The 18,464-nt window shown below is 40.0% G+C and overlaps 1 protein-coding gene across 9 annotated transcripts in view; it reads left to right on the top strand.

Annotated features, from left to right (window-relative positions):
• The window catches only part of NCOA7 (nuclear receptor coactivator 7), a 93,087-nt gene extending 75,264 nt beyond the window's left edge, over positions 1–17,823 (top strand). For 8 of the 9 annotated variants that reach the window (XM_064649579.1, XM_064649585.1, XM_064649580.1 and 5 more), the window contains 7 exons: positions 669–837; positions 8,753–8,900; positions 12,575–12,700; positions 13,106–13,258; positions 13,778–13,873; positions 14,546–14,619; positions 15,536–17,823. In XM_064649579.1, the coding sequence (XP_064505649.1) occupies positions 669–837; positions 8,753–8,900; positions 12,575–12,700; positions 13,106–13,258; positions 13,778–13,873; positions 14,546–14,619; positions 15,536–15,671 (902 nt within the window). In that variant the 3' untranslated portion in view covers positions 15,672–17,823. Of the gene's footprint in view, positions 1–668; positions 838–8,752; positions 8,901–8,979; positions 10,424–12,574; positions 12,701–13,105; positions 13,259–13,777; positions 13,874–14,545; positions 14,620–15,535 lie in introns of those variants that run through there. The other variant, XM_064649588.1, reaches the window with a different exon arrangement.
• The last annotated feature ends 641 nt before the right edge of the window (positions 17,824–18,464 follow it).

The following is an 18,464-nucleotide window of genomic DNA, read 5'->3' as shown; positions in this document are numbered from 1 at the left end:
GACATACCCTTGATCCATATCAGGTGGGGGGGATGATTAGAGTGGAAGTCTTTATTTTAAAAACAGTAGTTCTTAAAATGATTTTTCCTTTCTTTCAGAAGGGTTTTTATCTTGCTAGTTATATTTGGCTGTATGTGTATTCCTAAAATGAAGAAGGCAACTTCAGTGTGATTAAGGCTAGAGTTTATTAAGCAGGGTTTTTTCACACTAGCAATTTGAGGAGCTTAAACTGCTCTTAGGCTTGGCCCTGACTTGTGCAGATAAAAGGTGCTTATATGGCTGTCTGACCATCAGAATTGAGAAACCGATTAGGCTTCTTGTGTGCGTGCGTAAAGGATTACCCCTCAGCTGGATGGGTTTCCAGGACCCAGTCAAACACTGTCCCCTCTACTTGCCTGCTTCATGTTGCAGGCAGCACCCAGCCTGGTCATGTTACCTATTTGCTTTACAGGGTTATTCTGTACATAGCTTTACAGCTGAGGGGGGTACAGTTTAGGATGAATGTGGATTATTAAATCAGTTGTGCTATTGAAGTCAGGTGTAATTCTGTGGATGATGCCTCTGAGTATTGCTTTGCACAAGATTATTAATCTTTGTCACAGTGTTTTATCAGCCACAGTTTTTGTACTTTTCCTGTAAGCAACCTGTTTCTTTTGTGTCTCATTCAGATATGCTTCCTTCAAAAGAGGAGAAGAGCAAGACTCCTCCAATGTTTCTGTGCATTAAAGTAGGCAAGCCCATGAGAAAGTCCTTTGTGTCTCAGAACACCACTGTGTCTCAGCAGTACAGTAAGAAGATAAAGCAACCAGAGTACTGGTTTGCTGTTCCTCGGGAAAGGTAAGCTGCAGTCCTCTTAGCACAAAAACATGATTGTCTGTTACTTTTTAAAGTTGTCTGTTGCTTTCTCGAGTTGAATCTGATCTTCCCTATGTGGTCCAAGGTGTGAAATGCAGCAAGGATGCTGAAATTAGGAGAGGGGTGCCCTCATTTCATTGCATGCCAGAAACAAAGCAATGTTTGTTGCTGGTCTAACACGGCTCCCAGTGGGAAGGAAGAAAGGTTCAGGTGCCACTTGAAGATGGAAAGAGGAATGTATGTGCAACTAACGTGATAAAGGAACTGAAGGATGGTCTGGGTTTCCCCTGTAGTCTAGAAAGTGAGGCAAAGGAGTAAAGGGGAACAGTGACTGGAGAGTCAAGGAATCCACTAAGATGTCAGTGCTAAAAAACCCCAGGTATTTCACATGAGCAAAGGGCATCATGTTGGAAAAGGGAGACACTCCTAACTAAACAAGTGTGATTATTTCTCCCTTCAGGCCCATAAAAAATAGTCCCTTTGCAATAAAATTGAAGAACATAAATGTTTCTGTGTACTTATGTAGTACTATAGCAAAAAGTAAGACAACAAACTAGAGAGGTGAAGGTCTGTGATTTTCACATAAATCACCCAAGAATTTTCACTGTCTGTGAGGAATCAGATCCCTGATCCTTCTTTTGCTAGAAGGCAGCTAGAGGAATTCTCTGGTCTGTTGATGAACCAAAATCAGTGATTTTGATGAATTAGATACCAGGAAGGAGGAAGCTGAACTTGTGATCCATCTCAGAGCTGTTTATTTAAGATGCAATCAGTCTTTTTTTTAAATTATTTTTATTTAATAATTTTAATTTCAAATATGTAGCATGTATGTTGATTTAAGTGTTTATTTTTAGTGGTTTAGAAATGAGTGTTTTGATTGCCTGTAGGGAAGTTGCTGACCTGGAACTCTCCCTGGAGGAGAGGGAGAGGTTTAATCCAGCTGGAATGTGCCATTGGGAGTGTAGCTGGATAGATTTTGGCTTGCTTGCTATCTGCTGATCTCAGTCCTTGGCTCCTCAGGGATTGCAAAAGGGTGGGTTCAGAAAATTCTAGGTGGAAGTGTGAGTAAATACTTCAAGGAATGGAGTGATGGTGTAATATAACACAAGGTCAGTTACTGCATTGGGGATAGTGTATCTAACATTGAATAAAGCTGCTGAGCTGAACTTGAGGTCATCTCTAATCATTGCTCTGTGCAACAGGTAAATCTATCCAGCTTCTTACCACAGACTTGGAAAATGGCTTTTCTACTTGTCTTTTTGTGTGCAGAAACTTTCTGAAGAGTGAGCAGACCTAATCCATGTATAAACTGAGGTGCTGACAACTGGTTTGTACTTCAGTTTTTATAATGAGAAAAAAGTAATTTCTGCAGTGAGCTGCTGCAGCAGTACTTGGCTGTGTTGGCTGACAGACCAGATCTTTGATATCAGGGCGGCTGTTCAGATCTTGATCAAAATTAGAGGTGAATGATTGGTTATAAGATTGGGTCATTTTGGTGCTATTCATGCATGCCTGTTTTAACATGACAGAATTGCATAAAAGATCATGTAGAACTTGGAGCAGAAATTAAATATGAGCCCCACTCCTTTGTATTAATGCAAGACGTCTTTGCCTCTTGAACAAGACAGTGTTTTCTCCAAGCTCTTGGATGCCTTCCCAAAGCAAAACACAATGCTTCCTACCTGCTGAGAATATTCTTGCATCAGTACTGCGTAGTATATAATTATAAGTGTTGCATCTTGACAGTGCCGTGGATAGTAGGTCATGTGGGATAGCTTTGCAATGTATTTTAGATACAATATATGAGATAATTTACTACATTTAAAACTATTTGGAATGCAGTTTATATTCATGTATGAAAATACCAAAGATATCACTCTCATCTTGTTGGCCATACAGCAGTGTAAGTGATAGTAACAAAAAAACAAACAAACAAAAAAAACCCACAAAAAACAAAACCGAAACACCAAAACAAACTTAACAGTCCAAACCTGGAGAGAGATTGTGAAGAAATTGGTCTGCATGTCTGTAATCACAGAGTAAGTTAAAGCTTCCTCTGATTTGCTTTTAATTACATTTTTTCCATGGTCTCTTAGTGTGTGCTGTTAAAACAGCATCTGACATCAGTTGTGAAAATGGCTCCATTTTCAGTCTGGACCCCATAGCCTACTCCTTCCAGCAGAGTTGCTCTTCCATATGCAGGCTGCTTTCCTGGCCTTGGAGGCTGCAGGAAAGTGGCACTAGAGGGAAAAATGTACTTACCATTTAATTTACTTTTTTTTTTTTAATGGAAGCCTCTGGAAACATTATTAATACAGAGAGAAGACTTCAAGGCTGATATTCTTTATGAAGGCTGTCACTAAATCTTAAGTCTCATTTGCCTTTTGTGACTTGTAGGCGTTCTCTCTTCCTACATGGCTTCCAGGGTGCCAAGTGTGTCCCGGCACACATCCCCCTGTGACCTGCACAGTGTGGCTGAGTTAATCAGTCACTACAGGACTCCTTTGTGCTGCCTGTTTGATCACAGGAGTGCTCACCTTAGCACGTAAAGGGGGTAGTAGGTGTCTTGAGTTCCCTTATATACAGATTACTCAGGCTAGGGCAGCTTCATGACAGATTCAGCTGAGCAGAGAGAAACCCATGCTTTTGGACACGAATACAGAAGCTGATTCTTTTGCTGGGAAGTCTTGCAATGGGTATAGCTTACAGTATTAGGGGGTAAGTCTATGTGTGCTCTTACTACATGGATTTATGTTTAAATGGTAGGTAGATTTCCCACCCTAGTGGATTTTGAGTAGTAGTAGCTCAGTAATTAGGACACAGATTTCCTTAGTGTCTTGCAGAAGAAAATGCCTTGCACTGGGACAGAGATAGTAATGCAGAATTTCTTTGTTTGTAAATAATAGCTTGCGCATAATAGCATTGACTAGTTCATCAGTCAAGAAGTAAATCTCTTTGATTTTCCCATAGTATAAATTTGGCAGACAGGTTTGGTTTATGAATGTAAAATTTGTACTGAAGTTCATGTAAAAGACTGCACTGAGATCATGCTGCTGAGAGGATACCTGCTTTTTTTTTAAAGTTTATTTCTTGAAAGGAGGCAGATTTTCAAGGAGGAAAAATAACAGGAATTGAGCCTTGCTTCTCTTTTTCAGTCTTGGCATCCTACCTCATTGATTTGTTAGATTTGGTTTGGGAGATGGGTAAGTTTTGGTTTGGTTTTTGTTACTGTTTCAGTTTCTGTGGGGTTTCCTTTTGTAGAGCAAGATATTGCTTGATTGTGACTCGTGTTAGTTTGTAACACCCTGTATTTAACACGGTTGAAGCTGAGACCTGAAAGAACTTGCAGCACAACTGGCTGGAATCAATACCTACAGGATGCTTCCATGCACTTACACAGGACTTTGCATAAAGGGACAATGATTAAGATGGTCCAGATGCTGAAGGATCATTCTTCCATGTTCCTATTAATGGAACAGGTAGCATAAAAGATTTAGAATCCTTTTGAATTAGCTTCCTACAAGGAGAGTACTCCTAGTCTACTCATAATAAGATATCAAACTATATAGATGAAACCTATGAAAACTTGTTTGTACCTGTAGCTTAATGTCTTATAAGGAGGACTCATCGAAGTCTGTATAAGTTGGTAAAAGCATATGAGGGCTTATGATACCTCAGCCCTCATAAAATTTGTGAAGGATTGTCATCTAGGAGGCACATTTATAATACAGTCACAGGACTCCTCTGAATTAATTCCTTTTTCTAGGCTAGGAGCTGTGGTTGGACTTAGAGCCTTTTGAATATTTTCTTTCTGGAGTGATTAACTTCAGGTTTCTGAAGTTATTTCTTTCCAAGTGCTTTGTGTTTTATTGATGTTTCTCTGTTAGTGCATGACACACTCATAAGCATATGATCACCAAAACAGCTGCTGAGTTCTAGGATAAATTTCCTCACAGCTGTTAAGTTGGCTGTAAGAGAGTTCCTCAAGCAGTGGTTTTTCAATTTAAAAATTGGCTCAAATTTTTTTCAATTTGGTAGCTTGAAAATACCAGCATAGCATAATGTTACAATTTTATTAGCAGAGCATCCATTTTCAGAATGACATCGCTTCTACAATCACCTATTTCTGTTTTATGCTGCTGCTTCTTAAATCTGGAGTGTCTGGATTTATTTATCAACTGTCCATTGTAGAGGAAAACTTAGTTATGTACTACTTATATAAAGTGAGCATATACAGGTCCATGGGGCCTGACAGGAAATGTTTGGAGTATACTGAGGAAGTTGGGCTGCTTTCTATCATCTTTTGAAAGGTTATGATCACTGGGAGCAGTCCTTAATAACTGGAAACACAAATGCTGCAGCTGTTGTCAGAAAAATGGAGGAGGATCTGTGGGAGCACAGAGCAGTCAGCTTCACCTCAGTCCCTGGGAAGCAAGTCCTTACATACATCATTTCCAAGCACACAGAGGGGAAGAAGTGATCAGGATCAGCTGTCATAGATTTACCAAGGGCAAATTATTTTTCTACCAACCAGATATTTTTTCCATTTGAGATGGCTAGCTGTCTGAGCAAGGAGAGAGCAAGGGATTGTTGCTTTACCATGGCATTAGTAAGGCTTTCAACACACTCTGTCTTAGTATCCTTACAGTCAAATTGGCAAGATGTGACCTGGACAGGTAGACTACCAGGTGGTTGAAAAACTGACTGGACCATTGGGCTTGAAGGGTTGGTATCTAGTCTGAGTGGCAGCCAGGTGCAGGTGGTATTTCTTAGGGACTGATACTGTTTAATGCCTTCATCAGTGACATGGACATTGAGACAGACCACACCTTTGCCATTTTGGGGGATGATGCCAAATTTGGGGAGTGCTCATACAGGGCAGGGCTACTGTTCAGAGGGACCTCAACACAGACAAATGGGCTGACAGAAACATCAGGAAGTTTGGAAAGGGCAAATGCAAAGTGTGCACCTGGGGTGGAGCAGTCCCTGCAGCAGTACAGTCTGGGGACAGGTGGCCTGGGGAGTAGCTCTGCAGAAAAGGAGTTGGGGAGGTTGACAGCAAACTCTATATGTCAGTAAAAAAATTTTGCTTCTTGCAGGCTCACGTAAGGAAGAACAGCCAAACAACTTGGGTAGTGGTTAATGCCCTCTTCTTTTATACATAGGGTTAAAAAAAGGAGGGGAAGGGACAAGAAAAAGTAGGATGACACCAGACCCTTCTCAGATCACATGCTGCATGCCACAGAGTAAACTGATTAGACAGAAGAGAAAAAAACCCCATGAGACTCACTATGCATGGAACAGGTTGCATGGAGAGGTTGTAGAATCACTGTTGGAGATTTTCACAACTGCAAATGGACAAGAATGTGCAGCCTCCTCTAACCTGGAAGTTAGCTCTGCTATAAACAGGAACTGGCCTAGATGATCTCCAGAGGTGCCTTACAACCTAAATATGTTCTGCAATTCTGAGATCAGAGTATGCTGCTCTCCTCCACCCACTTGCATGAATGTGCTTTAAAACTGATCTTAGCCAGACAGCAGCAACCATTAATTTTATTGTTCATTCTTAGGGATTTGCAGGAATTAAGTAGTTAGCTTTCCAGAGTAGAACTGCTGTACATAAAATACACAGTGCTCAAGTTAAATGTCTCTTCCAGTTAAAAGTCACATTAGTTAGCAAAGAGATGATCATACTGCTCTTTCTGAAGCCTCTGCGAGCAAGTGAAGGGAACAGGGCATGCTGAGTGGCACCTATTGATGTGGGAAACTTGTGCAGTTAGAAGAAGATAAGGTCTTGACTGAAATGAGATGATACGACTTTTAGAAGAGCCTTCCATAGTTCACTGCTTTTAGATCGGTGCAAACATGCAAGCAATCACATGGCTCCTCACAAAGAAGAGGGAACCCTTCACAGTGGGGGTGCAACCCTCTTTTAGCTTTTTCCAGGCAATTATTGGTGAGAACTATCCCAGAGACCGATTGTTTGCACAGTACTACCTTGATCTCTTTTGTGTCTGTGTTTCTGTGGAGGAATGAGAAGCAGCTAAAATTTTTTACTTTGATATCAGCATTAACTACCTTATTTGTTCTTGATGAAGGGAGGCTGCTGATAACTCAGGAACTAGTGTTGGGTGTTCAAAAAATGTAGGATAATTGTACTAAAACTGTATTTATTATACATATTAAAAATGTTTCACAGGTACAGTTGTTATTTGATAACAAATTTAAATTCTGCTAGAACATCTCCTAGCCATGCACCACAAAAGCATTTGTGAATGTGCAAAGGAGAGGAGAAAAATATGGCAATGGTAATTTGTTTCTTTTTCTCTTATTAAGAGGGCATTTCCATGATGAAGCAAAGCAAATCCTTTACTCTTTTTGAAGGGAATGGAAATTGGAGCGAAATATCTTGAGGCGAAAGTGATTGAAGCCCCTCCAGACATCCAAATCAGAGGGCTGGAGCACCTCTCTTATGAAGATGGGCTGAAAGAGTTGGGGTTGTTCAGCCTGGAGAAAACAAGGCTCTGAGGAGACCTTATATCAGCCTCCCAGTACAAAAAGAGGGCTTAAAAGAGAACAGGAGAGGGACTTTTTACAAGGGCATGTAGTGATAGAACAAGGGTAAATACCTTTAAACTGAAAGAGGGTAAGTTTAGATTAGATATTAGAAAGAAATTCTTTACTGTGAGGGTGGTGAAACTGGAACAGGTTTCCTAGAGAGGTTGTGGATGCCATGTCCCTGGAAGTGCTCAAGGCCAGGTTGGATGGGGCTTGGAGCAGCCTGATCTAGTTGAAGGTGTCCCTACCCATGGCAGGGGGATTGGAACTGCATGATTTTTGAGGTTCCTTCCAACCCAGACCATTCTATGATTCTGTGAAATATCTCACTTTGACTGTGAATTAGTGTAGCTGTCGTGAGCAGGCAACAATTTCAGGGCTATCAGTTTATGCAGTTAGACCTAACATCAAACTTTAGCCCTCTTTGGTAGGGGTATAGAAGAAAAAAGGTAGGCTCAATTGGAAAAATCTCTGGAATTATACTAGTGACCCTGAACTGATTGCAACAGAGCTGAGTTGGTATTTTAAGATAATTTTTGCATATATATAAATCTAAATAATCTTAATATAAATCTTGAAATATAGGGGCAAAATGCCTAAATTTCTTTTAAGACTTTTCATGTTTTGTATTGATCAAGGAATTGCTGGACAAAACTTTCAGACGAGTAAGTGGAGACAGATCCAGTGCCATAAGCACTTATTATCTTTCTGTCTGCCCTCTTTACCATGAGTTTTATTTTTTTGCTGGCAATTTAACTTCTTTTATAGTGGATCCATTATCATATTCCTGTTTGAAATTGCATGTGTTCATTTTAACTTTAACATATTACATTAATTCCTTATTCAGAAATTGTTTCATGTTTTGTTACGGATGTTGTCAAGGACCATTTCTTTAAAGACAGTGGCTGAGAGCTGACTACATTTATGGAAGAGCATGTACTCCTGGTATAATATCATTAGCAAAGCTGTTGGTAACAGCTTATTTTCATAATGCTAACAGAATGAAGATTGTTTTGTGATTAGCCTCTATAACTTTTAAAGGGCAGCTAGAAATGTGGTGTAGACTTTACTGGTGATCTCATGGCTTGTTTTATCCTGGAGGTCAAACTAAATAAGTAAAGTACATTGAGAGGAGTGAAAGCAGAGCAACCTTCAAATGTTTCAGGCTGCCAGGTGGGGGGAGCTGTTGCTTTGTGTGATATGTGAGGGTGGAGGTACACGAGTATCCTATTTGTGTGGTTGTCCCTGCTTTGTCATTGGGCAAGACCTCTGTACTACGTGACAGTGTTATGTTCACGGACCACTGAATAATGCTTGTCTCCTCCTCTTTTCTTCATAGGGTGGATCACTTATACACATTTTTTGTTCAGTGGTCACCAGAAATATATGGGAAAGATGCCAAAGAACAAGGTTTTGTCGTGGTAGAAAAGGAGGAACTTGACATGATAGACAACTTCTTCAGTGAGCCCACTTCTAAAAGCTGGGAGGTGAGTTCTTTCTGCCTTTACATGAAGCACATGCATATCAAGTGTGCATCCTCTGTTAAGAATCTTAGCAGTTGTTCTTTTGAGGATTTTTATGGTGTTTCTTTATAACCGTTTCTGCTTCACATAGAGGTCTCTTCAAGACTTTTATCTCTCTCACAAATGTACTCCCATTCCTTCAGTCCTCTTTTCTTCTCTCCCTAGAAAGAGCAGGTGTTTACCTGGGAGCTGTGTGGCGTGCAGCCAGAAATTGTGTAAATATTTTGATCGTGTGATGTTAGTCTTTTGCAAAGCTATACAGGTGGATATTGCTAAATTCTTATTGTATTTATATGCTACAAATAAAACCTTAGAATGTATATATATGCGCGTAAACATCAACACAACTCCTGTGTCCTGGTTGAAACTCAAATGTGGTGATGTGCCAGATCCTTGCTTCTTGGGTGCACACAGCAATACTGTTTGAATATTGGCTCTAAGATGGATAAGTTTTATCCTTGGACTTTGGGCTTTTCATGAGGGGTCTTTGGCAATCTGTTTTAACCACTTGGCATGCATGTGCTTGTTATCTATCTGTTTCTTCTGCATACAAAACCTAGTTTCTAAGGGAAATAAGCTTGAACACATTTTTTAAATTATATTTCTGAATGCTCAAACACTTGCTGTGCTAAGGATATGGGATAAATTTAAAAAGACAGATAATTCCCAAGTGGGAAATATCTTTATGGCGATTTAAAAATTGATCTGCTTATATGTCTTAAACTTGTTTTCTTTAAATTCTACTGCCTTTTTTTTGAGCATTTTTATCTTCAAAGTGTGTTATACTGTTCAAAAATGGAGCTTGAGAGTGGGACTTGTCATTTGCAATGTAGCAGCCTCTAATCCCAAATAGCTTATATTTTTACACTTTTGTAGTTTCTTAATGTTGGTGCTTCGTGAACTGCAAGATGAGGAAAAAAAAAGCCTTTCTTGTTTTCTAAGAGCTGAGGGCAGTCATACATTGCACTAGATTTCACTGTTCAGTTATTTGCATGCCATTTTCATAAAACCAAAATGAAGGAGGAGAGCCAGTGATCCAAAGAACAGAGGTGGGAGAGATCTGGCCACACTAGGAGCTTGTCTCTCAATGTTTTATTTAAATATGTATTGGGAACTGGAAACTGCTTCTAAAGGTGTGTTTCTTTTATTTGTAATATATTCAGGCTTTACCAATTTAAAGTAGGTCTGCCAGGAAATCTCTGTTGAATAAAGTCCAAATTTGGGCATGATGACTGTGGAAGTTTCACTCTCCCTTGCGGGGAAACAGAAACTGTAATTGTAGAGAAGCATATAAGCAATTTTATCACAGCATGCCATGGCCAGTAGCTGTCTGTCATGTTTGTGGGTTAGAACTCTTGCCACTAGAGCAGGGATAGAGTGGTGGATACTGCAAAATAAACTGCTAGATGATGAAACAGAGACAAATGCCTTTGAATATTCGAATTCTTTACTATGCCAGACCTGACCAGGAGGAACCTTTTGTGGAGGTATGTTGAACTGTGTCCCTGTTTGAGCAGTGTAGATCTGATGACAGCACTTCTGTCCTAGTAATAAATGTGCTCTGTACTCACATGGGGGGCATTTCCACCTCAGGTAGCTGCTTTCTCAGACTTCTAAAATCTTTGAAAGATTTTGTAGATCCAGTTTCTGTAGTGGTTTATTCGTTTCATCCATTTTTGCTTTTGTGTGGTCTTTAAATATCTGATCTTGCAGGTCCCTCTTTTAGCAGTTGTTGACTAAACTTCATTCAAATGTGCAGTTCAGTTAGAGACTGAGTAGGTGCCCATGCAGAGAAGAGGAGGGGCTTGTTGGTCTCTGGAGTCAATTTGCAGTTTAAAACTGTGTTAATAGGTTTTCTATAGTTGCCTGTCTTTGAATTTAGTCACGTTTTGCTACAGGTACCTGTTGCTAGTTGATTTACTGTGATACTTTTCCCCTACTCCTGGTGGGAGACTATTCCTAAAAGATAGTCTTCAAAAGTGGAGCTGTGTACTTTTGAATTAAGGTGAAAATTAAAAAATAAAAAGTGTTAATTAAAAAAAAAGATAAAATAATGATCTGGGAGATGAGGAGGAAAGGCAAACCATTCAAAAAGTGAAAAAAGAACAAGGATAAAAGGAGAAAACCCATTTTCTTTTAACAGTTTGTTGTGGTGGTTTGGATTTGGTTTTTTTTTTTAAATTATCCTAATTTTGCAGTGCAAACCTTCCCTGAAATTGACCATATGAAAAATTTTCCAGCAAAGGATTCTCTGCTGTCTCAGAAGACCTAGGACTGGGCTGGAGGGGCAGGATAAGGCTGTACACCTCTTGCAGTATTGCAGTCAGGAATACCTGTAACCCCTCAGTGTGCAGGGTCACATATAACAGCATTAGTTCTGCAGGATGGATTTTTCCCTGTGATCCTTCTCTCTTCCTAACCCTGCTGTGTGCATTGGAGTGCCAGCACCTGGGTGCCCTGCTTGGCTCCAGGCATCTGCAGGTGAATGTGGGCTGGACATGCAGTGTATGTATTGCTCAAATCCCACCAGGGATGCTAGGTGTGACTGACAGGTTTTGTGACAGGCCTTGTGAACTCCTCACCAGACCTGGTCGTCATGAAAAACCCCCTTCTGTGCTTTGCAGTATGGTTAAATCCGCACCTGGAGTCAGTCCAGTGCATTTGCTTTCTTGCCTGGGGGGCAGGTGTGTGTGGGACCTCAGGCAAGTTCAAGCAGTGATCGTGAAGGTGCAGAATAGTTATGCAAAACTTGATCCATATGTAACATGAAAGCTGCTTGGAAGCCTTATTGGCAGGGAGGGGCATAGCAGTGTCCTCTGCAGCCACATCTTGTGCTTCCTGCTCTTCTGTGGTGATATGCTCATGGAAGGAAAGGACAGTTTAAGGTTTCCTGTTTATTTTGTAGCTAGGCCTCCTTGCTTCCACTTTTCTTTCTCATCAGCTCCATCTCTGAGCCCTTCCTGTTGCTTCCTATGTGCCGTAGTGGCACCAGGCCCCAGGTAAAGCCCCGCTGCTGGGTACAACAGGCCTCATCCCACCTCCCACTGCTGTGAGGAGTTGAGGCTCCTGTCACTCGCAGAGCACCCTGAGCTGCACTGACGTCTTGGCAGCTTTTAAGCTGTGCCAGGTGTTGTGCCCTCTGCTGGACGGGAGGCTGAGCACCCCAGCAGCAGCTTGTTGGGAGCCAGGACACTGGGACTGCTGCCACCGGGGGTTAAGGTGGTGTCCTCCTCTCTGCAGTGAGCTCTGGGCACCGTGAGTGCTGCCAGCCTGGGAGCTCCTGCTCCATGCCACGCTTGGGATCCTGTTTGCTCCTCATGCCGTGTGGTGTTCAGAGTTTGCCCCATCTTTCTCAGCAAAGGAGTAGATAGAAGTATCCAAAGAGCTGTTTGATCACCTCCAAGTAAGAATGTATTTTATGAAGACCTTGACTGTTGTTCTGTCAAAAAGGCACCTTGCCAGTTAAGATGTTCCCCATTTGGTTAAGGCTGCCTGTGCTTGATATAACTATCCCATATGGTGGTTTTGCTCCACAGAGTGTGACACCTGAGGAGTAAGTTTTAAATTAATTGGTTTCAACAGAGGATTGACAGTGTAAGAGCTATGCTTTAGGCTGGACACTTGTTCTCTTGCCTCAGATCATTACTGTAGAAGAAGCCAAACGACGAAAGAGTGTTTGCAGTTACTATGAAGAAGAGGATGATGATACTTTGCCTATCTTAAAGCATCACAGTGCTCTCCTGGAGAACATGCATATAGAGCAGGTATGGCTAAAAAAACCTCAAGTTTTCTTGTTAGATGTGGTGCTGTCTCTGAGTGTGGGACATTCTGCCTGCTGGAGGCAATGCCAATGCTTTTTTTTTCTGGAAAGTACGCAGCATGTTGGAGTGACCTTGTGCAAAATCCAGTTTGCTGCAGCACTGGATCACCTGGAGAGCTTATTTTTGAGTTCTGATCTTGAGGACTGGCAACATTTTCAATGCTTTCAACAAGTGATGAGAATGTAGGCAGTTGGGCTCAGATTACATGGCCATGCAGAGAGTTAAGCTGCTGCTCCCTTGGCAGCCATTTTTTGGTTTGAAAGCCCCTGCAGAAAGGGAATAGCCTGGGGCACCATCTGTGAGCCAACCTGTTGACTGTGTAACCATTTCCCCCTGTTCATTGCCCAGCTTGCCCGGCGCTTGCCTGCACGAGTGCAGGGATATCCATGGCGCCTCGCATACAGCACACTGGAGCATGGGACTAGCTTGAAGACTCTGTACCGTAAATCAGCATCTCTTGACAGTCCTGTTCTCCTTGTCATCAAAGATATGGACAACCAGGTAAGGAGTGCTTGTTCTGCGGGGGTTGGACTGAAAGGGCAACATTATGAAAAGCAAACCATTATGAAATGCTAGTCATACCATGAAGTGACATCATACCAAAATAAGACATTGGTGTTTTCTTTTGTATTTTCTACTGCCTAAACTAAACTTACAGAAGGAAAGTACTTCAGCACTAGTAAAAGCTTAAGAATTGCAATGAGTGCAATAGTGCCTTTGGTAGTATCTTCCTTAGGTATCTTAGTTAAGGAGCTGTCACAAACAATGTCTCTGTGGAGGTCTCATTCTTCAGTAGCTCCTAGAGGTGGCAATCGTGTTGCCTTTGTCATCTGGCTTTTAACTTGCAAGATACAGAAGATTTGGAGGAGTACTTGCTTATCTGGTGTACTTTATGAGTTGGTTCTTCTAACATGAAAATCAGCTCAGTTGTTCTTAGAAAGTATTTTTAAAATGTTTGGATTTTTTTCACTTTAATTTTGCACTGTCCACAAAAGTAGTTTAATCATTTTATTCCACCAGATATTTGGAGCATATGCTACACATCCCTTCAAGTTTAGTGACCACTACTATGGCACTGGTGAAACATTCCTCTACACATTCAGTCCACATTTCAAGGTAAGTGCATGTTCACTTTCTCAAATGAAATTTTTGGGTTCCCCTTTTGAAACATTTATGAGATTTTTATGAAGACAGCATATTTGAGTTTAGAAGATGTGCCAGCTGTTGATAAATGCAGTTACATTCATTGCTTCAATGCAATGCTTTAAGCAAAAGTGGCTATAATTAATTTAAGTGCTGAGAAGACAATCTGTTATGGTGAGGAAGAGAGGGTTTTAAGTGGATTGAAGGTGGAAGCAGAGAGGAATTAAGGAGTGGACTGTCAAAGACACCGTGGAAGGCAGTGATATCAACAATAGGGTATAATTTTATGTGTGCTTAGAATCACAGTGGCAACAAACTAGAGATAAGAGTGATACTGAAATACCCCTTAATGCTTATGGCTTATGCATTTTTTTCATATTGAACACATTGTTCCTTTTTAACAGAATACCTGTTGCTTTAGAGAGGGAGGCAGAATTTAAGAGAAGGATTAGTATGCCTTGTTCATAGTTTTAAATATATATTGATCCTTTACTTTCTACCTATTACCTCTTCCCCTTTCAAGAAAAAAGTAAAATAAAAGATGACTACACCATAAAATACCTGCTAAGAGTAGGAACCTAAGAGTTTGAGAGCACAAGAATCTTCACAGTCCAAATATATTTGGGTTTTTTTCCCCCTCTTCAGGTATTCAAATGGAGTGGAGAGAATACCTACTTTATCAATGGAGATACTAGCTCTCTGGAGCTTGGAGGTGGCGGGTGAGTGAATGTTTGGTTTTCAAATCATGTGGCCAACTTTATTTTAAATGAGAATAGGGAAAATGGTAGATGTAAGACAAACTTAGCAGTCAAGTGTCTGAACTTTTAGCAGTAAAAAGTATGTAGTCTGTGTAGTGCAGATACCTCAGCAATCTGATTTCTGTTACAGACTAAGAGCAATTTCATTTGCTTAAAGAGAGTGACTGATGTTAGCCAAGTAGGGTTTGTTGCAGTGTTGTTTTTTTGTTGGGTATTTTTTTAGCTAGAAAAAAATCCAGATGTTTTGGGTAGATACATCTCTTGCTGAAGAGGGTTGAAGATAATATTTAATGGCAATTTTGCCATCAGCTTCTAAGGTTTATCACATCGTCCTTATTGTCATTATTCTGTTGATCCAGAGAGCAAGGATACAGACAGTGCATAGTCAGGTCGTGAGTTTGAGAGAGGTCAGTGGGTATGAAATCAAGGGCTAGGGCTCTATGACTAACTAAAGCTTACTGCAGGTTGTACCACGGTACCTCTGGGCATGGTTTGCATCGGGAGTGCATAAACTCCCTGCCTCCTCCTCCTAACCAGAAGGGGCTGTGTCGACATCCAGGCAGCCAGGGGAGGAACCCCAGAATCCATGCCCTGGTGTGAGCCATAGCTGGCAGTGCAAACAGTCGAATGGCTCAAGGGGCTGTGGGCCCTCTCAAGGTCCTGTGCACTGCTCCACTCACTGGTGCAAACAAAGCAAGGGGACTGCTCCACAGGCTCCCTGGTGAGCGGTTTGCCATGACTGAGCTCTTCCAGTTTGGTCTAAGAGATCCTCAGAACTACCTAGATTTCTCCATATTGTTTCTTTGATTGTTTTTACAGCTTTCAGTATTTTTACTATTATAAATAACTCAAAATTTGTTGTGTGTTTCCTTTTTAGTGGCCGGTTTGGCTTATGGTTAGATGCAGATTTGTATCATGGGCGAAGCAATTCCTGCAGCACCTTCAATAATGACATCTTAACTAAGAAAGAAGATTTCATAATACAGGACGTAGAAGTATGGACATTTGAGTGAAATACTGACTGCCTTAAGGACTGGATCCATTAGGCACTTAAAAGCTAACTAGAAGGTGCAGGCTGCCTCACAATGTTACACGCTTTTTCCTCAAGTTTGTACCAGAGCATGACTGCGCAAAAAAACCCAACCAAACAACCCAAGAATAAAAGAATTGGTTTTGAGAGGCAGCAAGAGACGGAACAGTAAGAGATCACTCTGAAGTGTTTTTTACTGCCTCTTCCAACATGCCTCCCTTGAAGATATGATGCTTATGAAAACATTCATGGTGTATAAGTTGAAAACTTTTTATGTAACTGTGAAAAAAATCCTTTGGGAAAACTGTAACTATCTAGTACATTCCATGTGTATTTATGTTCAACATACAAATGCTGACCAAAAATAAAAGGTTACTTTACCAAAATCTACAGCATACTGTTTGCCATGGAAAAGAGTCAGAAACAGGTGTACACAGCACTTAAGGGAACATGTTTTTAAAATAATTTTATTTATTGTTATTGTATAGCAGATTTTTTTGTGAATATATTAGTTATGATTTTTTCTTTCCATGTTTCAAATCTCATTTTGATAAATAGTTGCTCTTGAGGTAGGTTTCTTATGCATTGACATTTATTCTGAATCAGTTTATTTGATTTTTGAAGTTAATTTTTATATTTTTATTTTGTAAATGAGATTTTGTTTTCATTATACCCTAATTTAGAGGGTTTGTTTTTCTGGCAGAAACACTTGAGTGCATAATTCTGTTTCATTTTCTTTTCCTGAAATGAGGGAGAAGGTGGATAGTGCTTCTTATTAACTCTGCTGTCACATTCCTGTTAATAGATTATTATTTTGGCAGTATGGAGACACTGGGCAAAGTGCCACGTGGTGTAGACTGTATCGGCTCTGTTGCAATCCACAGAGTTGGGACGGCGTGCTCTGAGCATCTGCCCTAGTATTATTTGACTGTTTACGAAAGACATTTTTAAAAGAGAATTGTTTTTCTATGGAACCACCAAATGATTCAAAATAAGCCTCTCACTGTGCTTTTATGAGCATTTCTCTACAAATTTAAGAATTTGTTAAGGAGAAGATACAATGGAGATTTAGAGGAGAATGTTCTTTTCCTTGCAGGCCAGGTCACATTAGTGTAAAACTTGTTTTCTTAGTAATTACATACAATATTTCTTTTCCCCAAAAAAAGGCCCTTGAAGCAACAGGGTGATTTAGGATTTGACAGGCAACTAAATAGTCTTGCTTGTTTTTCATGAGATGAAATTATACTCCCTGCCCGCCAAAGCTGAAAAGACTATAGTACAAAATGAAAATTTTGGTAAAAAGGGAGAGTGTGAGAGAAGACTGGCAATCTTCACTGTTTGCTAAGGAATTCTGCTTTGCCATTAAGCTGTGGTTTTGTTTACACAGTTCAGGCCTAACCGACATTAGGATGCTGTCCTGCCCTTAGATTTGAATGTGTCATTGTCCTGAGAAAGGCAGGTTTTAGAAACAGTAGCGTGCATTAAAACAGTACAATCTAATTTTGGAATATTAATAACTGAGTAATACAACTCAATTTAGTTACTGCTCTTTCCTTTTTGAATAGATTAAATAAAAAAGCCAAGTTTTTTTTTTGAAAAGCATTTCTAAATCTTAATCCTGCACAGAAATTTCACTGTCTAAAAAACCACTGCTATATATGGTAAGCCTGTATCACACTGCACGTGAACTTTTCACACTCCCTTTCTATATGGTTGGTCTACTACAGCCATAAATAAAGTTCTTATTGGTAATGCTTTAAAAGATTTTGGAAGTTGCTAACAGCATAATGCTTTGAAGATACCCAGAATATTTAACACTGTTTGCTCTTTTAAATGGTGGCAGACTACTTAATAGTTAAAAAAAAAAAACAAAAACAAAAACAAAAAATCAACAGAAAACCCCCACAACAACCAAAACTAGACCAACTAAGTTCAACATTTTACATACATTTCACTATTGCAACCTACAACTTACTCCATTATATTATCTTGTCAGAGCATATCTAAACGCTGTGGTCTTATTCAAAACAGTGTTGTTCAATCAAAATTCTGTGACCCTTGAACTATGAATATTGAATATATGTAATGCAGTGCTATCACAATATTTTCAATAAAGGAATTTATGCATTCAGAAACTTGTTACAACTGCTTTCTCTTTTATTCACAAACTTTAGAACATTTTAAAGATTAAAGGATGCAGTTTAAGTTACAGGCTATGCTGACAAATACCTGTGCCTCCTCATAAAAAGAGAATTTTAGCAATACCATCTTTTAGAAACACAGGTAAGGAGATTGGAGCTTTTGGTTGAGTTGGTTTGGGCTTTGAGGTTTTTCTGTGTGTGTGTAGTATGGTATGTCCTAAAAGAGAGCTGTGTTTTGAGTTCACTCGGAGATAGACTGACAAAGGGCTAAGAAATAGCAGTAAACAGTTAAACAATTAACTTAGTAGTTCTTGCTGCTACTATCAGCAGTAGGGAATGACATGTATTCCCTCATCTTTTTTGACCAACCTGTTCCTAGAAGTCATAAGTCCATGTAAATCATTATTGTATGCACCCGTTTCATATTTTCAAAGTGTTTATGTATTTTTATTTCTGCTCAAGCAAGACAAAGGCATACAACGTCTTAAAAGTACTTGCTTCTTGGGTTTTATTGTTTTTTACTGTATACAGAAGTGGCTTTAAGAGAAAACAAACTACGCTTATGTGTGCAATGGAACAAGTGTGCTGTGAGCCTTGCTTTGAGGGAAATGCATTAACGACTCTCTTAAAGTAAT

This window comes from Pseudopipra pipra, chromosome 3 (genome assembly GCF_036250125.1).
Source record: "Pseudopipra pipra isolate bDixPip1 chromosome 3, bDixPip1.hap1, whole genome shotgun sequence".
Lineage (NCBI taxonomy): Eukaryota > Metazoa > Chordata > Aves > Passeriformes > Pipridae > Pseudopipra > Pseudopipra pipra.
This window is presented reverse-complemented; position numbering and strand designations above follow the sequence as displayed.